The sequence below is a fragment of the Hemicordylus capensis genome, chromosome 17 (genome assembly GCF_027244095.1).
Source record: "Hemicordylus capensis ecotype Gifberg chromosome 17, rHemCap1.1.pri, whole genome shotgun sequence".
NCBI lineage: Eukaryota > Metazoa > Chordata > Lepidosauria > Squamata > Cordylidae > Hemicordylus > Hemicordylus capensis.
Window position 1 is genome coordinate 9,629,977 of NC_069673.1, and position 27,334 is coordinate 9,657,310.

Below are 27,334 nucleotides of genomic sequence, written 5' to 3' on the forward strand. Positions count from 1 at the left end.
TCTCTAGGGGGACCAATTTGAATGCGACACGCGTAGGCAGCAGCAGCCGCTGCAAGCCGCCGCAGGAGGAAGCCATTCCGCCATGAGGGTCGCAAAGGCTGGCTTGCACGGCTTGTTTGCTGTGTATAAGCCTCCGGGGGTGCCCTGGTTCTCCGTGCGGGAGACGGTAGAGACCCAGCTCCTGAAAGGTGAGCGTTTTGCTGAAGGAACATTGGAGGCTGCTTTCTGCCGAGTCACACCCTTAGTCTATCTAGCTCAGTATTGTCGACCCAGATTGGCAGCGGCTGCTGCAGGCAGGAATCTGGAGTTTTGGAGATTGCGGGGTGCGGGGGCGTCTGGGACCCTCTGCATGAGAACAGGCAGGTGCTTTTGCCCGAGCAGCCCCCTCTCCTAAGGGAATATGGTATAGTATTCACACATGTGGTTTCCCATTCAAATCCAAACCAGGGTGGACCCTGCTTAGCAAAAGGGACAAAGAACCTAGGAAGCTACCTTATACCGGTCCATCTAGCTCACCATTCTCTATGTGCTATCAGACTACACACTGACTGGCAGCGGCTCTCCAAGCTTGCAGGTGGGAGTCTCTCCCAGCCCTACCTGGAGATGCTGTCAGGGATTGAACCTGGGACCTTCTGCATGCCAAGCAGATGCTCTTCCCCTGAGCTGCAGCCCCAGGGGAATGAATATCTTAAGAGGATGAATATCTTACAGCAGACAGTGCACATATTTAGATCCCCACCCAAATGCAAACCAGGGCAGACCCTGCTTAGCAAAGGGGACAATTCATGCTCCCTACCTCAAGACCAGGAGGAGAGGTCTTCAACTCTCTGCTCTGTGCTACAGCTTAGGAACACAGGAAGCTGCCGTATACTGAGTCAGACCATTGGTCCATCTAGTTCAATATTGTCTACACAGACTGGCAACGGCTTCTCCAAGGTTGCAGGCAGGAGTCTCTCTCAGCCCTATCTTGGAGATGCTGACAGGGAGGGAACTTGGAACCTTCTGCTCTTCCCAGAGTGGCTCCATCCCCTGAGGGGAATCTCTTCCAGTGCTCACATTTCTAGTCTCCCATTCATATGCAACCAGGGTGGACCCTGCTTAGCAAAGGGGACAAGGCATGCTTGCTACCACAAGACCAGCTCTCCTCTCCAGGCCCACTATCTTGGGGATGTCTGACCAGCTCCCATATACTGGAGTGGGGGGATGAGATGCTTTAACAATAGGGAGCTGGAGTTGGGTTTTTAAAAAAAAATTACTTAAGATTGCTTTTTAAATCACTTGATTTTAAAAATATATATCTGCAGATCTGAATTCACTAGAGCGACCAGCACCACGACAACACGTCCGATTTCTGCCAGGGACAGTGGAAGGGAGTCATGGAAAGGAGTTGACAATGACGGTTACGCAGGTGCCTGTCCTGGCTGATCATCCGCTAGGTAAGATTTGGGAAGGAGCTGATGTTCTGGATGGGGCATGGCAGAGGATCTATGAGCCTGCCCCTACTTTAAGATCTTCCTTAAACAGGTCCTTCTCCAGGTTCCTGCACTGTTGGAGTTGTGGTGGAGGGTTGTCTGAGACAGGGCTTTCTTAGCAGTGGCCCCCACATTATGGAATTCGTTCCAAGGGGAGGCTTACTCCACCCCCTCTCTGCTGATCTTCACTCAGGGGCAAAGGTGGTGCTTTCCAGGAAGCCTACTTCACAGGGTTGTTGTGAAGAGAAACTTAAGTATGTAGTACACCACTCTGGGCTCCTTGGAGGAAGAGTGGAATATAAAATGTAAAATAATAATAATATTGACAATGTCTTGGTTGGCTGTTCTTAGTGGTTGTTTCCTACCACCAATCAAACGAGTTTCCTCTCCATTTCCTGTTGTGTTTTTGTCTAGTTTTGTTGTGTGCCTATCTTGGTATGGTGACTTAAATTTGATGATGATGATTATCATCATCAGAGATGCACCGCTCAGAGATGCAGGTTTTGGGCAGTATATAAATAAATACATAAATAAATAATTATTTAATAGACCTTGATAAAAAAAATTTGGTTCTAGGAGCCAGCCAAACATCTAAGAGTCAGGCACTTGACCAAATTGCTGTACTTAGTAGTAGTTGTTTTTGTTTTTTATATCCCACTTTGTCCAAAGACCCCAGGGCAAGTTACTTGGTGATGGGCATTGTGGAAGGAGAGAGAGAGAAGTTTATTTGGTCATTGACCAGCAAACGGGGAGAGTAAATGGGCTTTAAAAAATAGCCTTTATTTTTAAAATAAAATTATTATTTACGTCCCAACAGCTTTGGAACGTGCTCCCTGCTGAAATAAGAGCCTCCTAATCTCTGACAGCTTTTAAAAAGTTTTTGACGTTTTTATCTGTTCAGCCAGGCTTTTAATCAAATATTATTTTAATAGTTTTAACGCTGTTTTTAAACATTGTTTTACATTTTTAAAAAATGCTTGTAATGTTTTAACTTTTCTGTTGTCGTTTATTTTGTTTTAACTAATGTTTTTAACTTTTTCTGTTGTTTGTTTTGCTTCGTCGTAAACCACCCAGAGATGTAAGTTTTGGGCGCTAGAAAAATATGTTAAATAAACAAGCATCCTTAGAACAGAAATAGGGCTGCCAGGGACAAATAAAGACTTACTAAAGTCTTTAACTTGATTAACTTTAACTTTAACTCTACCTCTGAATATCTTAGTCTCGGTGTCGTGGTTAAATGTTTAGGCATCCTGGAGCCTGGGGTTCCTCAAGACCTGATTATCAACAATATTTATATACAAGTCTTTAAAAGCGGGGGGGGGGGGGAGCTTTGTACATTATCGCAAAAGCTATGGGGAAATGCGTCTTTGTTCCAAAAGAGCTCACGGTCTAGAAACACACATGCACATGAGACACCAGCAACAGCTGCTAGAGACATGATGTGCTTGGTTGGATAGGGACAGTTGCTCTCCCCGGGCTAAATACAAGAGAATACATTTTGAGAAGGTGCCACTTGGCCCAGTTAGGAGGGATGACTCACAAACTGTGTGCCATGGGAGGGCCTGAAGATAATTCTCTCTCCCAAAGGCGCTCACAGTAGAAAAAGAAACGACACCAGCAACAGCCACTGGAGGGCTGCTGTGCTGGGGATGGATAGGGCCGATTGCTCTCCCGCTACTAAATACCTCTAAGTACCAGTTGCAGGGGAGCAACAGCAGGAGAGAGGGCATGCCCTCACCTCTGGCCTGTGGGCCTCTGTGTGAAACAGGATTCTGGGCTAGATAGACCTCGGGCTTGATCCAACAGGGGGGTTCTTATGTTCCTATTTATTTATGTATTTGACAAATTTGTACACTGCCCCAAACTTTCATCTCTGGGTGCTTAACGATAAGCTAAAACAAGTTAAAACATACACACAAACTTAAAACAATTTAGACAATCTAAAAGCCCAAACAGATTTAAAACTTAAAACTTGAAAAAGCTGAAAAAGCGTGGGTGACGAGGTGGGTTTTCAAGTGCTTCGTAAAAACTGTCAGGGATGGAGAGGATTGTATTTCAGTAGGGAATACTACTGAATACAATATAAGAGCACGGCCCCCTGAAAAGGTGCCTTTTAGTCCAGTTATGTATTTCCAAATGTGGTTAGGCACTGTGTCGACCAAAAGGCAGGTACAAGTGATGTAATAAATGGAAACAGGAAAACGGGTCATTCTCTGAAGCGACCTATTGAAGTCTTGTGTTCTGGGATAGTTATGAAGAGTTTGATAAAATTGAGGGATTAAAACCTAGCTTGCATAAGCAGCAGGTGATGTAGTAAACCTGTGTCTGGATGTACCATGTGAACCTGGCTTTTCTGTGCTCCAGTGGAGCCAGAAGATACATAGAGCCCCACTTCAACAGGATTTCAGTATGTCTCTGCAGACCCAAATTCTGTGATAATTTAACCCAGGGGTTATAGGCTCTGGCTTAGCCCTGAACTGTTGGTTCATAGTCCTGCTTCTCTCCTCCAGCCCCTTGCTTCATTTCCCACAGAGATCTAAATTAGGCATACGTGTCCAACTTTGTATTTTTCCTCTACAGTTTCTGGACCCATGTTCACCCACCTGAAAATCGGAACAGGTCACCTCCTGGATACAAAGTCGTCAGGGGTATTTGGTAAGTAATAGATGCCTTGCATTTGCCCGTATTAATCTGCCAGAGACCGCCGTTTATCGTCTTGGGCCCTGCTTACAGCCCTATGATTGATTGTGATTCAGTTGGCGGGGACTAGAGACGGGGCCTTCTTGGTGGTGGCCCCTCAGCTCTAGTATGTCCTCTCAGAAGAGCTTCATTATGCTCTCTCCCTCAAGGTTTTAAAAGAAGTTTTAACTGATCTTTTATCAATACTATACTGTTTAGTATTTTGTCGTTGTTAACTATATACTGGGTTTTTTTGCTATTGGAAGCCGCTCCAAATGTGACATTTTTAACCTGATGGCTCTCTTCTCTTCCCCACTCCTTCCCCTTCATCTTTTCAGTGCTTGGCGCAGGCCGTGGCAAGAAGCTGCTTGCCGATTTGTACCACGCTCATCTCACCAGGGTACGCCTCTAATTTTATCCCTGTCAAAAGGAGAGTTACAACTCATTACAAGCCATATTCCCTCTAACAGAGATTCCCAGATGTTGTGGACTGCAACTCCCAGAATCCCTAGCTGCAGTAGCTTTTGCTTGGGGATTCTGGGAGTTGCAGTCCACAACATCTGGGAATCCCTGTTAGAGGGGACATTGATTACAAGGAGTGTAATTACCCACAAAGATGCAGCAGTCAGGGAGGGGAGCGTGTCTTGTGATAGTGAACATGACTTGTCCCCTTTGCTAAGCAGGGCCTGCCCTGGTTTGCATTTGGATTGGAGATGGGATGTGAGCGCTGTCAGATATTCCCTTGAGGGGATGGGGCCATTATTTAGTGGTGGAACATTTACTTGCACATGGAAATTCTCAGGTTCACTCCCTGGAAGCATCTCCAGATTAGGGCTAGCAGAGACTCCTACCTGCAGCCTATAGACAGCACTGAGCTAGATGGACCAAAGGTCTGACTCAGTAGAAGGCAGCTTCCTATGTTCCAGCCAGGCAGTAGCTGGCGAGCTGGATTTCTGCCTGGTGTGCTTCCAAAACGTTTCCAGTCTTAAGTACCTCACGGCTACGACGACGAATATGTATATACCACTCTTCAACCCAAGTTCTCGAAGCGGTTTTCATAGAAAAATAAACACATAACTAGAATTGTCCCCCTGTCCCCAGAGGGCTCACCATCTAAAAAGAAAGCTAAGGCAGATGTTTGCTAGGGACAGATAGGGTCAGATGCTCCCCCCCACCGCTAAATGTAAGAGAATCACCATGTATTCTTCCTTTCCACAGACCTACACTGTCCGGGGCCTCTTTGGCAAGGCGACTGATGACTTCTCGGATACGGGCAAGCTGATTGAGAAAACGACATTTGGTAAGCGAGCCTGTCCATTGAGCCTTGCTGGTGCCCCCTTTGTCTGGCAGGACTTGAAATGCATTGAAAGGTCCTGGCTGCAGAACGGAGTCTTGGTGTCCAATAGCCTTTGTTCTTTCCTTGTTCACAGATCACATCACTAGCGAGAAGCTGGAACGGATTGTTGCTGTTATCCAGGGATCCCATCACAAAGCTCTACTGCAGTGAGTATCCAATCAGAAATCCCACATTGGGGCAATCTAACTTCTGTGTTGCCCTTCGGTGATTCTGGGGACTGATGCGTGAAGTTGGTTACTCATACAGCAATAAGGCATTTTCTAAAAAAATAATAAGGGATTGAGGGAGGAGAAACAGAAAGGTTCTCATTTCTTTCATCTCTTGGGCAGTGTGTTTTTGGGAAAGCACCCGCATTTGACTTGTGTGCCTCATACAGTGCCGATGACTGCTGTTATAATAAGTGTACTACAATTCCGATAGTAATAATACTGCTACCAACATGACTGTGTATGATTAATACTAGGCAAAATGTCTGCATGTTTGTGTGTGTGAGAGAGAAAGAGGCCGGTATAAAGCTGGTTTTGTGGTGGCACGTATGAATTGTCCCCTTTGCTTAGCAGGGTCTGCCCTGGTTTGCATTTGAATGGGAGACTACATGTGTGAGCACTGCATGATATTCCCCTCAGGGGATGAAGCCGCTCTGGGAAGAGCACCTGCTTGCATGCAGAAGGCCCCAAGTTCCCTCCCTGGCATTTCCAGATAGGCTGGGAGAGACTCCTGCCTGTAACCTTGGAGAAGCCGCTGCCAGTCTGGGCAGTCGATACTGAGCTAGAAGGACCAAGGGTCTGACTCAGTATATGGCAGCTTCCTATGTTCCAATGGGAGCAGAAATATGCATTGCATTTTTTAGCAGATTGTGCACCCCATTGAACAAGCAGTGGCTGACAATCCAGACTAAGTTACCCAGTAGTACTACTTGGGAGTTATTTTAAAGGACTACTTAATAGAGATTTCTCCTAAAACCCATATAGCACCATTTAAGTATGACTTGCCAATTGGTCTTGTGATTTTTTAAAAAAATTATGTGTCAAGTAGCTTGTTTAAAAACGTGATTAAAAATTCACATTCGCCTGGCTGAGCAAGAGTGCTCTCCCATTGGTTGAACCGATTATGACATCAATGGCTACTAGTCTGGTGGCTATAGGCCACTTCCAGCTTCAGAGCAAAATGCTTCTAAATGCCAGTTGCAGGGGAGCAAGATCAGGAGAGAGGGCTGGATGCCCTCACCTCTTGCCTGTGGGCTTCCTAGAGACATCTGCTGTGGGAAATGGGATGTTGGACTAGAGAGGTCTGGGTCCTGATCCACCGGGGCTGTTCTTATGTTCTTATCCGTGGTGCCCAACCTCCCTGATCTCTCCTGCAGTGTGTTGGGCAGAACTGAGGGAGTTCCAGGCTTCTTTGTGACTTGTTATGCACAGATTCATTCAGGTGACTGGAAAAGGATTTGGCAAAGTAAATTCAGGGAATCTAACATTTGTCATTGCCTGTCCGATTGCATGTTCGCTGGCAATTTTTATTAGAAACATTTAATATACCGCCCACTCCGGAGTGGCAATGAAGGTTACATAGGAGTGGAGACGTGAAGGCCACTAGCATTAGAGCTGGTTTATAACTCAGCCTGCCCCTCCATCAAAATAAATCATCCGGGCTGATGGCATGCCAATATTTTATTTATTTGATTGGTTGGTTGATTTCTATGCTGCCCTTTCAAAAATGGCTTAGGGTGATTTACACAGAGAAATAACAAATAAATAGGATGGATCCCTGTCCCCAAAGGGCTCAGTCTAAACAGAAACATAAGACAGACACCAGCAACAGTCACTGGAGGGATGCTGTGCTGGGCGTGGATCGGGCCAGCTACTCTCCCCCTGCTCAATAAAGAGAATCACCACATTAAAAGGTACCTCTTTGCCAAGTTTGCAGGGGTAAATATAGGAAACAAATATCCCTCTTTGATTTTTCTCCTCTTTTCAGGGATGGGGCCATTAGGGATGTGCATGGAACTGGTTCGGAGGGCCTTTATGGATCTCCAAACTGGTTCGAAAGTCCGGCGGTTCGGCCAATCTGAAAATGGGGAGGGGGATAACTTTAAGGGACAGGGGAGTGTGCTGCTTTCCCCCACCCCCCGCCACATTTTCCGCGCTGACGCTGTCCTGAAAAATAGGTTGAACTTCTCTCTCCAGGACAGTCAAATAGGGATGTGCACAAGCCAGTTTGGAGGCCCTTTTACTGGCCTCCAATCCGGTTCGATAGACCTGTGGTTTTACCGATTCGAAGGGGGCAGGGGAGGGGTAGCTTTAAGGACAGGGGAGATGCGCTCTGTGTAGAAATAGTCCGGTGGGGCGGCAGCATATCTCCTTGCCGCCCTATGATCTCCCAGCCGGAAGTCATTTCTGGCCACCTTGTGGTTACACAAGGTTGACGTGTTCTCTCTCTCCTTCCCCGCCCCCAAACATGTGCCAAGGTCAGGTGTCTCTTCCCCGACCGCAGATATGCGAATCCACGGATAACAAGGTCCTCCTGTACTGAGCTAGATGGACCAAGGGTCTAACTCTGTGCAAGGCAGCTTCCTGTGTTTCTCCTTTAAAAAAAAATAAAAATGAAGTGACTGTGCAGAGAAGCGGGGCGGGAGTGAACCGCAGCCGTCCAAGTGTCCCCCGGCTGTGTTTTGTCATTCGTTTTCGAAACAGCAGAGAAGGGCTTCTGCCCTCCTCTCCTGCATCTGTTTCCTTCTCTCCCTCAGGCCGCCTCTGCCCCCCTGCTTCCTCCCGCTGCGCTGTTACTGCGCCCCCAAACTGCCAGAAGAGCCAGAGAGCTCTCGGCCACTGAGCTTCTCCAAGAGCCCCGCTAGCCACCGGAAATGGACTGTGCGCCAGTCCATGGGCAGTGACTATGCGCAGCCGTTGTGGCGAGTGATGCTGATCAGCTTCCTCTCGATCTGCTTTTTGTTGTGGTGCGTGCTGCGGCCCGAGACCGAGACCGACCACCTCCTGGAGGCTGCGATGCAGGGGGACTTCAGGGAACCGGAGCCCCAAGAGCCGCCCCCACCAGGACAGGAGAAGCCTTAGCAGGCAGGGGGGATGACCCTCATGTCAGTTGACTGGACAAAACTCTGGATTTCCTCTTGGGATTAGGGCCCGGAAGCCGCTCTTGCTGGCGGGGGAGAGAGGGGGAAGCCACACTGCCCCAGAAGCACAACAGTGTGTTGGCAACACGGTCCAGTTGGAAGAAACACAGCCAAGTTCTGTTCTGAACAAAAAGCACTCCGTCGGAGATGGACAGGAACAGTTCATGTGGACGCGGACCCATGTTGCATACTGACGGCCTTGTATGAAGGGGAACCATGTCCCCAGAACTGTAGAGTGACGCTTCCTCTTGCTAATTCCAATTAAAAGACTCTATCTATACATATATAATTCTCTCCAACGTACCCGTCACTAATCTCATGAGTGGCACAGCTCTCGCGAGAGTTTGCCAGCCGGATAGTGTCGGGGACGAATGGGCTGGCTGTGGGGAGAAACCGGTGAAGGGGGTGGTTGGGCAGGCAGATGGGGGAGAAACCGGCAACGGGCAGGTGGGCAGGCAGGGGAGAAACCGGGGGGGGGGCAGGGGAGAAACTGGGGGGGTGTACTGGCAACGGGGTGGGCGGGGGGAGAAATGGGGTGGGTGGGGGAGAAACTGGGGAGGGGCTGGCAACGGGGGTGGGCGGGGGGAGAAATGGGGGTGGGTGGGGGGAGAAACTGGGGAGGGGCTGGCAGCGGGGGTGGGCGGGGGGAGAAATGGGGGTGGGTGGGGGGAGAAACTGGGGAGGGGCTGGCAGCGGGGGTGGGCGGGGGGAGAAACTGGTGGTGGGGGTGAAAACGGTGGCGGGGGTGGGTGGCAGGCAGAGGGAGAGACCAGCGACAGAGGTTGGTGGTCTGGACAGTGATGGGGCAGGCGGCCAGTGGGTGGGAGAAGACGGAGGCGTGAGGGTGGCTGGCTGCTGGGAAAGAAAGCAGCGGCTGGGAATAAAATGGTGGCAGTGGGGAAACCAGCGAGGGGGGACATTGGTGGGGGAGAAGCCGGTAACGGGGGTGGGCAGGTTAAATTAGTATACTTTTGTCCTGGGTGTGTGGTTAGGAATTTCATTTGTGGAATAGAATTTCCCAAATTTGGGAGGCAGGGGGAAAGATTGTACTAGTGACAGTGGAAAGGAATGATGGGCATCATGGAATGTGAATGAAGTAAATGCGTTTGGGCAGGCTGGAGAATTTAAGACTCAAGTTATGCTCACTATGCAACCCATGCTTGGTCCATGGAAGCTCGCTTCATTTCTCTTCAGTAGATTTTCTTCTGTAAGTGGCTTTCCTGTTTGCAGCTTCTTCAGCATGAGGGCTAGAAACCTCTTTTTCTAAGGGTTTTTAGAAACTTTCTAACAAGAAGTAGACATCTCTTTTGAAAGTTTTGACACAAAAATGCCTTGTAAATCAATCTGCTTTAGGACTGAGTCGTCATGTTAAAATGTTGGTGCTTTCCCCCCTAAATTTTATTGACGTTGGAAGGAACATGGACACTCACAAGCGTGCTGTCATATCAGCAAGACAATTACATGTATAAAGAGGCAAATGCCCTATGAGTAATCAACCTGCTCTGAAATGTCTCATGTACAGCCTCGAAATGTATGTTTGCTTTGCTGTGTTTTCGGTATTTCAATACAATTTGCACATATACATTAAGTGAAGCAGCCATGCAGAGATGGAAAAAGCACTTGGGAAATGGATGATCTGCTATATTAATATCTCCCTGCAAACAGAACAGCGCATGGCTCTCTGAAGGTTTGGGCAGACCCTTTTTCTTGGACAGGCCAGTTCCTATGTGCAGAGACTATTTTTGTATGAAAGTAGGGTGCCGCCCAGGGCTGGACTAACGACATTCACAAGAATTAGATCTTAGGAACTGAATGAATGAACCCATTGTTTGGTATGAAATGTGCGTTCCATCTTGACTTCATGACACTTAAGGATCAGTTCACATACAATATTCCCCCCACCACCACACACACACAAACACACACACACACATGTTCCTGTGTTCCTGCTATTTCTTTATCAGACATACTGAGTTCAACATTTTGTTGTTTGTGCCTTGGGCTACAGCATAGTACAAGGAAAGTGAAACCAAATCCATGGGAACATAGGAAGCTGCCTTATATGGAGTCAGACGGCGGGTCCATCTCACTTAGTATTGTTTACACGGACTAACAGTATCTCTCCGAGGTTTCAGGCTAGAGTCTTTCCCAGCCTTACCGGGAGATGCTGCCAGAGAGTGAAGCTTGGACCTTTTGCATGCTAAGCAGAGGTTCTTCCAAATTAGCTGTGGCCCCATTCCCTAAGAAGGATTATCTTCCAGTGCTCACATGTAGTCGCCCATCCAAATGCACACCAGGGCAGACCCTGTGTAGCAAAGGGGACCATTCATGCTCACTGCCACAAGACCAGCTCTCTTCCCCCCATCCCAAGATGTCCTTGCACAAGCAGGAGATCTGCTACAGAACCTGCCTGTTACAGCCCAGTGTGGACTTGTAGACAAGTGTTTGAAGAACAGCCCAAGCAGCCAGTGATGGGCCAAGACATCTGAGGCGGGGCCCGAAAGGCTGCCTCCCCACTTCCCCCTGCCAGGACAAGGTGGCAAGGAGCATTTTGCCACCCCGCTGCTGTCCCAATAATCTGCCACTTGAGGTGATGATCTCATCTCGCCTCATGGGAGGACTGCCTGCGTGAGCAGTTATTTTCCTTCTTCAGCAGAGGAGGAGTGCATCCGACCTTGGGTTGCTCTCTCCCATCCATTCCTAGACAGGACCAATAAAAAACAAAAAGAGCCCTTGCCTTTGCGAGTGGGAGGAGCTTTCTCTGAGAGTCTAGTTCTGCCCTGTCTTGCGCCAGTTAGGCCAGGTAGATGCACCCCATTCCCCTGCTGAGAATGGACTCTTCAGGTAAGTCACATTGCTCCATTCCCTCCATGGTTCTTTGGATCCAATTCATAGGAACATTGGAAGCTGCCATATACCGAATCAGACCTTTGGTCTATCTAGCTCAGTATTGTCAGGAATTCTCAACGTTGGGTCCCCAGATGTTATTGGACTTCAACTCCCATAATCCCCAACCAAAAGCCACTGGGGCTGGGGATTATGGGAGTTGAAGTCCAATAACATCTGGGGACCTAACGTTGAGAATCCTTGGTCTACACAGACTGGCAGCGGCTTCTCCAAGGTTGCAGGCAGGAGTCTCTCTCAGCCCTATCTTGGAGAAGCCAAATTTTCTCCCTCTCATCATACTAAAATTCAGAGCCACCCAACTGAACTGACAGGCAGAGTAGATTCAGAACAGACAAGTAAACAACTTCTTCACAAAGGCCAAAGAGATTCCTGGAGATTTTCTCCTCTACAAGCCCTCCTCCAAGCTTTAGGAACTTAGGAACATAGGAAACTGCCATATACCGAATCAGACCTTTGGTCTCTCTAGCTCAGTATTGTCTTCACAGACTGGCAGTGGCTTCTCCAAGGTTGCAGGCAGGAGTCTCTCTCAGCCCTATTTGGAGATGCTGCCAGGGAGGGGACTTGGAACCTTCTGCTCTTCCCAGAGCGCCTCCATCCCCTAAGGGGAATCTCTTCCAGTGCTCACATGTAGTCTCCCATTCAAATATAACCAGGGTGGACCCTGCTTAGCTACAAGTCATGCTTGCTACTATATGACCAGCTCTCCTCTCTAGTTCTGGGCAAACACAACTACCAACATGGGCAATTCTCAGGAGTGCTGTGGCACGTTTTCCAGCCCCTAACATCGTGAGGAGTTGATTGCCCTGTTTCTTTTGACATCCGAGTTATTGGGTAAACAGTATGAGTCTATTAGGAGATTGTCCTCTCTCTGTGGAATACGAGTTGCCTGTACCTGACTTCCTAGTTCACTTATGATGATTGTCCTCAGGAGAGGCATACTTGAGAATAACTGGCTCTCCAGGGGTGGCTGAAATGTGTTGTGTGAACCAGTCTGAAGTTAGTCCTGCAGCTCCAGGATCAGGAAAAGTTCTCATTCCCTTCTCTGTCCCATTCCTTTCATCTTCCAGGCATACCAACATAGACTTGCAAACACAAGAAGCCTATGAACTGGCTGTGAAAGGACTACTCCGCCCCACAGAGAAGAGCCCTCCCTTGATCACAGCAATCCGATGCTTCCAGTTTGCACCTCCCGAATTCCAGCTAGGTACAGCCAGGGTTGCATCTCCTATCTACTAAGGCGGGGTTCTGCAATTCCATTTAAAGAAAGCAACGTGTCTCGCCCCTGTTGTTGCTAATGTCTCGGGGACCAAGAACAGATTTGAGCGGTATATCCAGTTGCGATGGGGATGGAGTTTCTACTCTACATGTAAACAAGACTGTCCGTCATCATGTTATGATGAAAGCTAATGTGATGGATAGAGGCCTGATCTATATGCATGCAGTAAAAAGGTGACGGAATGGACTATACAACTTCAGGCTGTAGGTGTGCTAGTTTCTAGAGGTTTGTTGTTTTTTAAATTGCAGGAAAACATCATAGGAACACAGGAAGCTGTCTTATGAACTTAGCAGAGGATGGTTTCAATCCAATGACTTCTGGGTTATGGGCCCTGCACACTTCCACTTCACCCGTATTCCACAATCCACATCCTCCTGCCATCTAGCTGGTAGAGACATGTGGCAGGGTCTTTTCGTTTGTGGCACCCAGCTTATGAAACTTCCCCGTGAGGCCTGCGTGGTCTCTCACTGGGGTTTTTTTGGTGCATGATTAGAACGTTTTGGTTTCACCAGGCATTTGATTTAGGTCGATGGTCCTTTTCTCCCTCTTACACCCCTGCTCTTTTTGAGTAATAGGTTAGTGTTTATTGTTTGTTCTTTAAAACTGGTTTTTATGGACTTCTTGGTTTATTAGACTGCATCCAGCTGAGATCCCAGATCAAATCTTCCCTGGATCACAAAGCTTACTGTGTGATTTTAGACCACTCTCCTTGCCTGCCAGGGTGGTTGTGAGAATAAAGTGTAGAGGAAATCCATGTACATTACCTCAAACTCCTTAGAGCAGGGCTGCTCAACTTCAGTTCTCCAGCTGTTTTTGGACCACAACTCCCATAATCCCAGCCACAGTGGCCCACAGTCAGGGATTATGGGAGTTGTGGGCCAACATCTGCAGGAAGGCCAAAGTTGAGCAGCCCTGCCTTAGAGGAAAGGGGGCAATAAAAAATGTAGTAATTCTTGTGGGGGGAGGCAGTGATTTCAGTTTTCAGAAATGTTCCATTGCTGTTACTTGCGTCCTCCTCACTCATTTCTGATGCAAGTCCTTCTGTCCCTTACTAGAGATTCATTGTTTGAATGAGACCCAACAGTACCTCCGAAAGATCGTTCACGAGATTGGGCTGGAGCTGAAGTCGACTGCTGTGTGCACACAAGTGCGAAGGGTGCGGGATGGTGTTTTCACAGTGGACGACGCCCTCTTACGGACACAGTGGAACCTGGACAATATTCGGAGTGCCATTCAGCAGTCGCGGTTCAAAGTAACCGCTGAGCTTCAACAGAGCCTGGCTTATCAGGAATCCTTCACTGACGACGAGGAAGAGACTGGAGTGGCCCAAATGGAAGATGGCCCACAGGACAGCAGAGGGGAAGATTCTTTGCCGGCCATCTCAGTGACAAAATGAGCATCTTGAATTGCTTGGAAACGGGTTAAGTGCAGGCGAGGAAGCAATCCTGAACTCCTTGAATTGCTTTTCAGCTGAAGCTTGCTGTCATATTGCAAGCTATGCAAACTCTTTCAAAAGATAGCTACACACTTTTGTAAAAACTTGAGGACTCAGTGCTTTGTAGCAAGGATTGCAGCATATGTCCAGCCCCGAGTGCAATAGAAAGTGTTTGCTGAAGGGGATTATTTCAAGGCTATGGAGAATCTGTCTGAACTGCATAAATCAACCCGCTGGGTTGTCTCTCAACAACTCATGTGATTGCTTAGAATATTTGTAAACTGCTTTCCAATAAAAACGGTTCTCAAAGCAGTATAAAAACAAACAAGAAGATGGTTCTCTGTCCTAAAAGGGTCCGCACTCTAAAAATAAACACAAGGCAGACACCAGCCCCTGGAAGAAATACGGCGCTGGCACTCCACTGCTATTTTTGTTGTTCTCCACTGCTATTTTTACCAACAAGATCAACTTCCATCTATTCTTTTTGAAACACAGGAGGGAGATCGTTTCTGTACTAATATCAGTCTGAACCAGACCAGGCCATAAGCGCTGAAATCAAGCATGAGTGTGGTATATTAATAAAATGCTGTTGTATATTTCTCTCTGTGGTGTCTGAAACCAAGCGCTCAACAAATCAGTGTAAATAAAAACTTTTACATTCATTTTCAGGCAAACATGCCTACCTCTCATTCGGTTTCAGCACTCTGCTCACCCTCCTGATACTGTACACTGATACATACTTAACTTTCAGAGACACGTCCTCCCCCTGTTCTGGTTTCGAGGTACCTTTTTAAGGATGCCTAGCAGTGTTCCCTCTAACAGGGATTCCCAGATGTTGACTAGAATGCCCAGACTCCCCAGTTGCAATGGCTTTTGCTTGGGGATTATGGGAGCTGTAGTCAACAATATCGAGCAATCCCTGTTAGAGGGAACACCGATGCCTATATAGAACATAACAGCCCTGCTGGATCAGGCCCAAGGAGGCCCATCTAGTCCAGCATCCTGTTTCACACAGTGGCCCACCAGATGCCGCTGGGAAGCCCACAGGTAGGAGCTGAGGGCATGCCCTCTCTCCTGCTGTTACTCCCCTGCAACCGGTATTCAGGGGCCTATAGCCACCAGACTAGTAGCCATTCCTCCAGACTGGTTTTTGTTCCTCTGTACACATGCTGGGGTGTGTGTTTGTTTTTTCATTCTTCCAGAAACCACCACCACCCTCTTTCACTGTACTGGGGAAGACGCTGGACTAAGTTGTGTGAATGTTAATGAACAGAGAACAACATCCTCGACTTCATTCTTTTTTTGAGGAAGGACAGGAGAAAACACTCAGCCTGTCGAGATACATTGCTGCAGAAGCTTTAATTCAATCTCTTGGGTGCATCACTGCCCTGAATAGCTGATCGCGTAGTATGCTGAACCTGAACTTCTCAATATTACAGGCTGCTTGTTCAACAACAGAACTATGGTAGGAAACAAGTGGATCTGTGTCCAGCCCCTGCTGTTTGCAGACATTCCGCAATTAATTGTGACTGGTACAGAGGATATATTTCCCCTACAACAGTGAGTAAGACAGGGGTTCTTAAAGCGTGGGTCCTCAGATGTTGGACTACCATTCCCATCATCTGTTGTGGTTGGGGGATGATGGGTGGTGTAGTCCATCATCTGGGGACGCAAGTTTGAGAAACGCTGGAGTAGAGTAACAAAGTTATCCATTAGATGAGATAGTAAAGCATTGCTCCGTCTGTTTCCAAGGAGACTTGAACGTGTACTAATGGTGTTATCACCACTGCGGACACAGACTTTGGTCGTCTAAGGGGCTGCAGTTCTCTGCCTCCTTCCTAGTCATTCAATTCCAGGTCAAATTCAGGGTACAGCTTCTTCGTGGTGACCCCTCTGATCACCGCTAGAAGAAAGAAAATGGAAACTGTTCATCCTGTTCGGATGCTGAGTGTTTATTAAGGCGTGCTCTGCTGCAGTTGACAGGCATAGGAAGCGGCCTTATACTGAGTCAGACCACTGGTCCATCTAGCTCAGGATTGCCTACACAGACTGGCAGTTGCTTCTCCAAGGTTACAGTCAGGAGTCTCTCTCAACCTTGTCTTGGAGATGCTGCCAGGGAGGGAACTGGGAACCTTCTGCTCTTCCCAACACGGCCCCATCCCCTAAGGGGAATATCTTACAGTGCTCACATGTCTCCCATTCAAATGCAAGCCAGGGTGGACCCTGTTTAGCAAAGGGGACAATTCATGCTTGCTACCACCACATGAGCTCAGCACCATCTGGGGGTGTGTGTGTGTGTGTGTACACATGTTAACTGTGGTTTTTGACAAGGTCTATACCCTCTAGCGATGGGAAAGTGGTGATAGCATTGCAAGACTTTTAGCTTTCAGTGTGCTGTCATGCTTTTATTGTTCAGACTCCAGACCACCTTCTAAAAGTTTTAAACACACAGACTACTATACAATTGTAACAACATCAGAGGAATGCAATGAAAACTGGCAGGAACATCCTCCAAAGATTACTCTGTGTAATGTTTTGTTCATTGTAACCCTAACCTTTTTCTCAGCGCAAAAAGGACTGTGATTTTACCCTGTGATTTAGGGGTAGACATAAAGGAGGAGTGATAACTGCAAGTAAAGTAAAGTTGTGCCATTGAGTCGGTGTCAACTCCTAGTGACCACAGAGCCCTGTGGTTTTAATTGGTTGAATACAAGAGAGGTTTACCATTGCCATCTCAGTATGAGATGATGCCTTTCAGCATCTTCCTATATCACTGCTGCCTGATACATATGTTTCCCATAGTCTGGGAAACATACCAGTGGGGATTTGAACCAGCAACCTCTTGCTCCCTAGGCAAGTTATTTCCCTGCTGCGCCATTAGGTGCACAATCCTGCTATTGCCTCTTTTCTTTCTCTAGGGGATAAATGTTGCCAAAACTCACTATGAGCGTTCATGCCCTGAAAAGCTACTGATGGCCCAAATTTGTGGACCTGCATCATGGGCGAATACTCAAGATGTGAAACTGTCAGCATGGAAATTCCATTGTAGGATCATGAATATAAAGCAGCCATGCTTTCCCATTGGGACTATAGCGACGAAACATCATCAAACTAAGCCAAGCTACATTCAACACTTACTTCAAAGGGGAACATTTAAAGAAGAGACCTGGTCTTGTGGTATGACTTGTCCCCTTGGCTAAGCAGGGTCTGCCCTGGTTGCATATGAATGGGAGACTTGATGTCTGAGCGCTGTGAGATCTTCCTCTGAGGGGATGGAAGAGCATCTGCATAATTGCATGCAGAAGGTTCCAAGTCCCCTCCCTGGCAGCATCTCCAAGATAGGGCTGAGAGAGACACTCCTGCCTGGAACCTTGGAGAAGCCGCTGCCAGTCCATGCAGTCAGTGCTGAGCTAGATGGACCAAAGGTCTGACTCAGTATGAGGCGGCTTCTTATGTTCCTAGTTGCACAACAGACTCCCTCGCCTCTTCTTACCTATTCTACCCAACAGCATCTGCCCAGTATCTTTTATCTCGTTGTATTCATGGAGCAGAGCGATGTGTTTTTCTAATTCCTCCAGACTGTATCCTCTGAAAAACAAAAAACACAGATAGGTGCCAGAGAGAAACACAACCTAGCCTGACTTCTGATTTTCTATGAATGAGGCAACCAGAGGAACAGCGGGGTGAGTAATGACACACACAACTTGCACTCCCCAGCACTTCATAATACTCCCATTCTCATGTAATTACGTTAGTATAAAAGTTCCTAGTATGCCCCGAGTAAATAAGGTGCTGCCTTTTTAAAAAATCTTCATAATTAACTAACATGGCATATCACATTTATTTTTACATAAGTAAATATTAGTTAGCGGTGTGAACTACAATAGCTACTCACATCCGGTGGCAAGTTGTGCTACTACAGATATTTATATACCACTTTTCAAAAGAGTACTCAAAGGATTTTCTGTGGGAAAATCAAGTCATAAAAAAATACGATGGTTCCTAAAAGGGATCACAATCTAGAAGGAAGCCCAAGGGAGATACCAGCAACAGCCACTGGAGGGGTGCTGTGCTAGGGTTGGACAGGGTCAGTTGCTCTCCTGTGGCTAAATATAAAGAGAATTACTACTTTACAAAGGTGCCTCTTTGCTCAGATAGCAAAAGTTCAGGCAGTTCTGATACTCCTGAGATGGCAGCAGCTTTAAGTAGATGTTAAGCTGTCTATCAAAGAAGTCCGATACATACTCAGCCAACAACTGGGCTACTTCTTGGTCCAGAGTGAGGTTCTTGAGTTTCAGCTCTTCAATTTCACGCTGCAGGCTCTCCTTATTGCTAGCTTCAGACTGGCAGTCCCTCGAGGACAGGACCTGCTGAACAGAGATTATGTTTAGGTATTGGCTAAAATGCCCATAAGGATCACTTATGCAGAAGAAGAGAAACAGAACCAGGGCAGACCCTGCTTAGCGAAGGGGACAAGTCATGCTTGCTACCCCAAGACCAGCTCTCCCCTCCTAGAAGGGCTGTGGTCCAATTAAGGCAGCAGAATGTTCAGAATTTGGATTGGAACACCTCTTCAGTCCAACATTATCTTTGGACTCGGTCACAAATTACAACCTGCATATGGGCCCTCCCTTAGAAGCAGCTCATGGCCAGCCCTCCCGAGTATTGGTCCACAGAAGGGAGGATGGGGGACATCCATACAAGACACTTACTGGAGATTTGAAGCTAGCATTGCAATTCCTCTGGGTTCCGGTGGGTGTCCTGAGTCAAAACAAAACACAAACAATGATTTAATGATTCCTCAAACAAGAGCGTTGCTTGGAATTAGGAAGGGTTGGAACCCTGCTCCCTATAGGAAAACAGGAAGCTGCCTTATACCATGTCAGGCCATTGGTCCGTCTAGCTCAGTATGGTCCACACCAGTATGTTTCCCAGACGATGACTATGGGAAACACCTATATTGGGCAGCATCGATACAGGAAGGTGCAGAAAGGCATCATCTCACACTGCATGGGAGAGGGCAAGGGTAAATCCCTCCTGTATTCTACCAAGGACAACCACAGGGCTCTGTGGCCACCAGGAGTCGACACACTTTACTGTAGGCTGCTCAGCTGTTTTTGAATGACAACTCCCACAATCCTCAGCCACAGTGGCCAATAGCCAGGGATTATGGGAACTGTAGGCCAACATCTGCAGGAGGGCCAGAGTTGAGCAGCTAGTGGCTTTTGGGCCAGCGGCTTCTCCAGAATTGCAGGCAGGGGAGAGATGGGGAGCATTCGCAGTGGTAGCTCCCCTCCGCATTTTGAAGTGGTGCAGTCCACCTCGGGTGAACCAGGATTTCATAGCCTGTCTCCTTCAAAGGAAGATAGCAGCCTGATCCCACTCACACATGGCTCTCCAGGATTAGGGGAAAGGAGGCCCAGCCCTATATCATCTCAAGAATTAAACCCCCCCCTCCCCCGTACCTTCTCAAGAGGGAACTAGGTGAGGGTCTCCCCCTTCCTCCTGGGCTCTGACCCCATCCCCGGGTTGCTTGCTCTGGTGGTTTATCCAGCGCGCCTCTGTCTCAAGTTGGAGGCTGAGCCGCGGACACTGCCCACTTCCTTTTCCCTTTGCATGTTGGGATTTGTAGTTTAAGGAAGTGGGAGGAGAAACGGGGGCTTGCAGTGCATTTGGGGAGGATTTGCAAAAGCCGGAAGTTCCGCCGCCCCGCCTCCCCTGGGCGTTGCACACGCTGGGCTCTGTAGTCTTGGAAGAGTGGCAGCTTTTCAGCTCTGTTGTGCAATGGTTTTGATTTGTCTCATTCGCAAAGGCTGTAAAATAGGGCTATCGTGGTTCTGCAAATCTTCTTTTTAAAGGAACTCAGTTGTTCTCTTGGACGCTAAAGACTTTTGGGCTTCAATGCACGGCTGACCCGAACATTTGACAAGGAAGTACTGTGGAGGTGGGGACTATAAAGTTCACGGGTGGGAGCATCTGTGCTTCTCACCATATCATCAGTCCACAGACTCGACATGTTACGAGGCGATGCTGCACTGCAGTACGCACGGATCTTTCAGAAAGTAAACCCAAACTCGTCCAGATGCATTCTGTTTCCGAATGTAAACGTTTTCATCATGCTTTTCCACTTCAAAGAAAGCACCCAATGCGACTTGCAAAAAAACCCCTTGTTACAAATATAATTATAACTGTAGCGATTCAAAACTACAGGTGTCTCAAGCAAGTGAGCCAAGCTGCAAATACTGGGTAAGAAAGACACCACTCATCCGTAGCCACATATGGAAAGGGTTCACTGGGCAGTAAGGATAATCAGCCCTAATTGATTGTGGATTAATCAATTCAACATGCGTATATTTGCATACGAGAAAAAACAGTTGTAAAGGAGAGGAGAGCTGGTCTTGTGGGAGCAAGCATGACTTGTCCCCCTAGCTAAGCAGGGTCTGCCCTGGTTGCATAAGAATGGGAGACTTGATGTGTGAGCCCTATAAGATATTCCCCTAAGAGGAGGGAGCCGCTCTGGGAAGAGCAGAAGGATTCAAGTCCTCTCCCTGGCAGCATCTCCAAGATAGGGCTGAGGGAGACTCCTGCCTGCAACCTTGGAGAAGCCGCTGCCAGTCTGTGAAGACAATACTGAGCTAGATAGCCAGACTTTGGGAAACATCTATATCGGGCAGCAGCGATACAGGAAGATGGTGAAAGGCATCATCTCATACTGCGCGGGAGAAGGCAATGGTCAACTCCCCCTGTATTCTACCAAAGGCAACCACAGGGCTCTGTGGCCGCCACGAGTCAACACCGACTTGAGCGCAGACTTTATTTGACTGCATCCCTATAGCTGTAAGGAAGCCACATCCATGCAAGGTTGTCTCTTTCATGAGGCGGGCTGAGGCAGTTACCTCAGGCGATGGATTACTGAGATGCCAGCCGGGCAGCGAGATGCATCCCGTCACTGCCTTTGGAGCAGCTCTTTGGGACCAAATCAAATTCACTCAAGCTTTAGAAGAAGGAACTCCTCTCCTCCTTCTGAGAAAATATTGTGTCTGTCCTGGATTTCCTGCCCATTAATAATTGCATGAATGATAGTATGATGGGAGGTACATTCTCCCCTTTGGTCATGTCCCCTCTCTTCACACTCCTTGAAAAGCTTGCAAGAAGAGAAGAAGAGGAAGGCTGCTGGAAACCTCCCCCTTGGCACCACCCGTCAGGTGCTGCAGTATTTTCAGCCTGCCCTGTATCCATGTGCGTGTCAAATGGATAGAGTTGGTTCATGCTGTCTTGTCCTTGAATCCAGCTTTCTTCCCGTCCGCAGAAGCACTTTGGGGGATCTGTGAATGGCAAACTCCAGGGCATTCCGTGATCTCCATTCAAGCAAATTCTGCATCCAGTCAACTTCTGCTTTCATTTCAGGTGCAGACAGTCAAATTCACTGTGGGATGGATCTGAGGCGCCTTTCAGTTGCAGGTAGGGTGCGTCGCCACAACAGCCCTGTGGCGATCTGACTCACAGGAAAAGCAGATGCATTTCACAATACCAGTCCTAAATCACACATGCTGTGTGCAAAACTTTATTTAATCGTGATGCAAAGGGAGGGGCCTTTCTGTACCAGAAATACAAGCTCTGTACCAGAAATACAAGTTCTTCCTGCTGACTGGTATATATATATATTTTTTTTCTACTGAAATCTCACCTTAATGAACAGCCTGCCCAACGCATGTGTAGAATCCAGAGGAGAGAGTTGTGGTATGCAAAACCCTACCATATGCTTCTCCATGTCAAAATGAAATGTGTGACAAAAATAAAATTAATGGATATTCCAAACTGCCGACAATCGATTGTGACGCCTAACCAAACTTAAAAGCTGGTTACATTTCAAAACCCAGCTTGAAAACAGTCAGGTGAAGGCTGCAGTTCAGTGCATGCATGTATTTCAGCATTTTCTTAGATGAAAAGAAGGACACCTTTGTGACACATCCCTCACACAATTACACATTTCTGAAAGCTGTACTTCTCTGGCAAGTGTATTAATTTACTCTGCAATAGCCTGCTGATATAAAAGCCATGAGGCTGTTTGATCCTTGAGTGAAAGATAAGATAAATGTAATTGTTCTACAAGATGTTCAAAATAAGTGTCACCAACTCCAGTGTGTGAAATGCCTTAATGTCCATGCGTATATATTTATTACGCATGTGCACTGGAGACAAAAAGTGCTTATCTCGCACTCCCTGCTAGAGACCCAGAGTGAGATGGGAGCAATTCACACTTACAACATTTAAAGAAGGCATTCCCCAAAGGGAAAAAGGGGGACAGTGATTTACCAGAGAGGGAAACCAGAAAATAGCAGCTGTCCCTGGTAAAGACTTCAGCAACAATTTATATACTGCAACAATTTCAATTTATATACCGCAACAATATACCGCAACAACTTCAGCAACAATTTATATTTAAAACGCAAAACCATTCTATGCACACTTATCTTGGAATAAACCCCATGAACTCAAACTGAACTTCTTGGTCATCTCTGAATTAATTTTGTATTAGCAGGAATGCTTGATTAAGTTGTTTTCATTGAACAGAATCCAGACTAAGTTAGTCATGATTAAGCACCAATGAAATAAATGATGATTATCATTATTAATCCCGCCTGTAAGCTCACACTATAAAAAAGCAACAACCGAAAACCTGAGGTATGATTGTTGCTCTATATTTTATTATAGTTTGATCACACAATAATGTGGTATGCGGTAATTCAATATTATATTGTACAAGGTTACCATATAGCTGATAACAGTAAACTGTGATTATTCTATTAGTAATACATCAACTGTATTATTGTCCTTGTAGATTTTAATCATACTACACAATGATGTGACGTTGATAATTCAGCATAGTATTGTACAAAGCTACCATATAGTTGATAACAGTAAACTGTATATCAAGAATATACAAATGGTTTGTCATATATTTCATTATAATTATGCCACACAGTCATGTGGGGCCCACTGATAATTAAATATTGATTTGTACAAGGCTACCATATAGTTGATAATAGTACGCTGCAATGATGGTTTTAATAATATTATACCACTCAATATTATTTTAATGTATTTTTAAATGTGTTATTATATTTGTCCGTATTGTAAGCCGCCTTGTGAGGTTGTCGGACTCAAAGACGGCAGGCCACTAAGAGAAAAATTTATGATGGGGCAACTCACAAATAAAGTTGTATTATTATTATTATTTCTTTACACAGTCAGACAGGTGTTATTGACTGGTTTGTTTTATCCAGATGTTGAGTCCTTCCCAAGGACCTGGGATGGCTGAATTTTATTGTCAATTGTTATAGATATCGTTGCAGAATATAGGCTGTTCCCAGTAAAGCTGCTTTTTGTAATTGGCTGATGGTGATTTCTGTGGCCCCGATGGTGTTGAGGTGCTCTTCAAGGTCTTTTGGAATTGCATTATTATTATTATCAATAATAATAATAATAATAACAAAAAGAAATGATACATAATTATGTATACGTGTATTCACTGTATTATTCACATCATTCTGAGTATGCATACTACGCATAAGCGTAAGAGGACTGCGCAGCGTGGCTGAGAACTGAGGGGTCTTCTGCGGGGAAGAAGGTGGGGAGGAGCGGTGGCGACCCGAAAATGGCGGGAAGGGGCTCTGCGCCTGCGCCCGCCGCCCTCGCCCTCCCGGCCTGTCAAGGCCGCGCCTGCGCACGGCTGCCTCTCGCTCCCCCGCCCGGGTGAGCCACCCGGACAGGCAGGCCGCGGGCGGAGCCTCGCCTTCCCTCGGCTCCTCCGGCTCTGGCTCTTTCTCCCCACCCACCCTCGTCCCTCACCGGGCTGACGTGGCCCGGGCCCGGCTCGGACATGGCGGAGGGGAGCAGGCAGAGCAAGCTGGCGGCGGCTAAGAAGAAGGTAAGCGAGCCGGCGCTCGGGAAGCCGGGCCGCCCGGGCGGATGTGTCTCCCTAGGCCCAGCAGCAGCAGCCGCCTGCCCCCCCCCTCCAGGGCCTGAACCGAACCCGAGGCCTAGGCACGCCCACCCCCCAATTTCTGCCGTGGAGAGAGGCCTGATGCTCCCCCACCCACGTCGGGGTGGGGGAAGGGGAGGGTAAAAAGAAGGAGGACCCCTCAGGCACGCCCCTTCCAGGGAGGAGGACCCCCCCCCTAATGGTTCAGTGCAGGGGGACAACCATTCCTTCCCCCCCTCATGCATACCAGGCATGCTTTTTGCATTGCATTGCATTGCATTTTGCATTCTCTTATTTTTTTGTTGTTGTCATTGGTTCTGTGTTGTGTGTGTTAATTGGTTGGGGGTTCTGTTGTGAGAGAACAATTTGTGATGGGGCATCTAACAAGTAAAGTATTGTTTAAGTGTCTGTATTGTATAGTATTATATAATTATTTACTCTTATTAATATGACTTATATTTTTTAAAACGTCATTAATAGTAGTATTTTTAATAGTGTTGTGTTTGTTTTTCTGGATTGTGAACTGCCCAGGGACTTGCATATGGGGTGGTATAAAAATGTACTAAATAATTACCATATTATGATTTTTATTGAAGAGATTCCCCTGCCCCCCTATTTATTTGGAAGGGGAGACCTTTCTCTTAGGCACTTCCCTCCATAACTTGGATGTCAGAAAGGAACCCCACCATAGATTCTGAAGCACCGTAGACACACCCCTTGCATGCATAAAATATTTCCTGTGTTGGTTTAATGGGGAGGAGGAAGACCCCCCCCCCCTTTTTAGGAATTGTTCTATGCATACAATAAATCTACCTTTTCTAATTATTATTTTTCTGTGTAAACTGGTTTGAGAACCAGTTGTTTATTGCTTAAAACCAAAGCAATAAAGGTACTTATTGGAAACAAAAGGAACGAAATATAAAATGAAAGGTAAATATTTGCCCAATTTAAAACAAAGTCATCACAATATAAAATGAGAGTTGAAAAAATAATGATATAAAAGAGAACTAAAGAAAACTTGTTTGTCAAAAACCTGTGTATAAATAATAACAGAGGATCCCCCATCTTCTGTGTGTTTATGAGAGAGGGATCTTTATTATAATATACCCTAGGCACACCTCTTGAGGACATAGAAGATTTCCCCCATGTTGGTTTAGTGTGTGTATGGGGGAGGGGGGCTTTGAAACACTCTCAGTAGCCCTTTGAGGGAGAGTATTTTTCTTATGAAGCACCTTAGGCAAACTCCTTGAATGTATGCAAGAGAACTCCATCCTCCCACTTCAATAATCCTCCCACTTCAATAAAGGTATGTGTGCAGGAGGTCTTTTTTGTATTAACAGTGTAGAAGACCTTGGATGCTCATGAGAGTATTTCTCCTTGCCGCATTGGGGGTGTGTGTGTGTGTGTGCGTGCGTGCGCGTGTGCGCCGGGGTAAGAACCCCTTCTTATAAAGGGGATCATGTATTCAAGGAATATCTTATAAATATTCCTTGAATGCATGGAAGAGGCTTCCCCATTATAATTTTTTAGTGTGTAGGAAGAAACCTTAGACTTTGGCAGTCCAGGACAGAATTTTACTTAATTATTTACTTACGTATTTATTGCATTTCTAGACCGCCCCATCCAAAGGTTCTGGTTGGTGCACTAAAAGTTTAAAAAGACATAAAAACAAACACCATTTAAAACAAGATAAAAACAATGTTAAAACCATTTAAAACCAATTGGAAGGGTAGGCCAAACAAGTACATTTTTAGGGCTCTCTTAAAGGCCAGCAACGATCTTATATTTGTTGCTGCCATTTCTCCTGTCCCTCTCCATGAGCTAGGAACATCTTTGAAATAGGGCTTTATGCTCATGTGACTGCTCTGGGGCGGATATGTGCAATGCACATGAGTGCATTGTGTTGTAACCACCCCCTGCATCCAGAGGAATTCTTCAGTATGTGCAGTGGGTGAGAGAATGGAGGGGCAGAAGTTAAGGAGGTGGCATCATCAGCTGAGTTGGCCTTAGACTGCCAGAAAGCTTTTCTCAGTGTTATCCACGTCTGCCTTCTGCCTTTTCTCTGCTCTGTAGAGGAAAGGACCTTCATGTCCTCCTAGCTTTAGAGGCCTGTACACTTACATTGAGGCAAAACAAGCTGTGATGGGGTTTTCTTTACTTCTTTACTTTTTAGATAGAGGTTCTCTACTTTCTCACAAGAAGCTATTTGGAAAATAGTATCTCATCTTCTGAGAAGAGGAGAACTGCCACCTTACTTAGCTGGAGCTGAAATGAAAAAGAACCCAGGATTATAAAGTGGTGGGAACAGTAATTAGATGCTTAGACTTAGTGCATTCACCTCCATAGGTCAGATCTGAAACAAAGGCCCCCCATTTCCATTTAAGGACACAGCTGCTCAGTGGTGGTTGTTTATTTAGCAGTTTGTATAACCTTCAATACAAAATTGTACAAGGTAGCACACAGAATATTAACAGTAACATGTTAATAACATGCAACATGTAGATGGAGGCAAAGTAGTTTGCTACATCCGATTGACTTGATGTCTGTACAGAAATCTATGCCCAAGTTTAGCTTATGAATTCTATTTTAACAACTAACTTGGCTATCTGATTGTTGTCAAGAGCCTTGTTTTGCCAAAGATAAACTCTGAAAGGTTTCCCAAGCTTCCCTAACAAGCAAGTCCAAGCCATGATTTATTCCTAGCAAATCAGGAGTGCAGTCCTATGTATAAATTTTTGGGAGCCCATTACACTGAATTTTGGACAGACCTTCAGGTTAACCATACCTAAGGTAAAACTTCAAGACTTGATGTATTAATGTCTGGATGTTTTCCGATTCTGATTTTACTGGGACTTGGATCACAAGAACTAGAAGGGCTGGTTTTATTGGCTTTGTTGTGCAGGTTTGTAGAGAGGCAGTGAAACTTAGAAGAAGACTGTGTGTTTGAGAAACAGTAGTCAGTGCAGATTTACTCCAGATGGGTTAGGCTCAAGCAGAATACAGTGGAAGAGTTATTGCATGGGTGGGGTGTGAACTGGCCCTTGTGAAAAAGTTGAATTAAAAAAATAACAGGTGATCCCAAGCCGGCAAGTATGT

General features: G+C 46.5%; 3 protein-coding genes across 9 annotated transcripts in view; 2 read left to right on the plus strand and 1 right to left on the minus strand.

Moving 5' to 3' along the window:
• Positions 1–4: 4 nt before the first annotated feature.
• TRUB2 (TruB pseudouridine synthase family member 2) lies at positions 5–14,853 on the plus strand. 2 transcript variants are annotated; one of them, XM_053282433.1, is made up of 8 exons: positions 6–188; positions 1,305–1,436; positions 4,053–4,127; positions 4,490–4,551; positions 5,370–5,451; positions 5,582–5,654; positions 12,610–12,746; positions 13,874–14,853. In XM_053282433.1, exons 1-8 carry the CDS (start codon positions 83–85, stop codon positions 14,212–14,214), a joined length of 1,008 nt encoding a protein of 335 aa, XP_053138408.1. In that variant the 5' UTR covers positions 6–82; the 3' UTR covers positions 14,215–14,853. The 2 variants fall into 2 exon arrangements, with proteins under 2 accessions (XP_053138409.1, XP_053138408.1); XM_053282434.1 differs by lacking the exons at positions 12,610–12,746; positions 13,874–14,853 and adding an exon at positions 8,252–8,924 and having other exon boundaries at positions 5–188.
• Positions 14,854–15,587: 734 nt separating this feature from the next.
• SWI5 (SWI5 homologous recombination repair protein) lies at positions 15,588–19,886 on the minus strand. Its single transcript, XM_053282437.1, is given in 6 exon segments — positions 15,588–16,156; positions 17,747–17,841; positions 18,499–18,620; positions 18,966–19,014; positions 19,719–19,816; positions 19,818–19,886. Coding segments are annotated over 6 exon segments (483 nt in total). The 5' UTR covers positions 19,872–19,886; the 3' UTR covers positions 15,588–16,091.
• Positions 19,887–23,964: 4,078 nt separating this feature from the next.
• Positions 23,965–27,334, plus strand: part of GOLGA2 (golgin A2) — a 40,564-nt gene continuing 37,194 nt past the window's right edge. For 3 of the 6 annotated variants that reach the window (XM_053282396.1, XM_053282399.1, XM_053282397.1), the window contains exon 1: positions 23,966–24,184. In XM_053282396.1, the coding sequence (XP_053138371.1) occupies positions 24,137–24,184 (48 nt within the window). In that variant the 5' untranslated portion in view covers positions 23,966–24,136. Of the gene's footprint in view, positions 24,185–27,334 lie in introns of all 6 variants that reach the window. The other 3 variants (XM_053282398.1, XM_053282400.1, XM_053282395.1) reach the window with 2 other exon arrangements.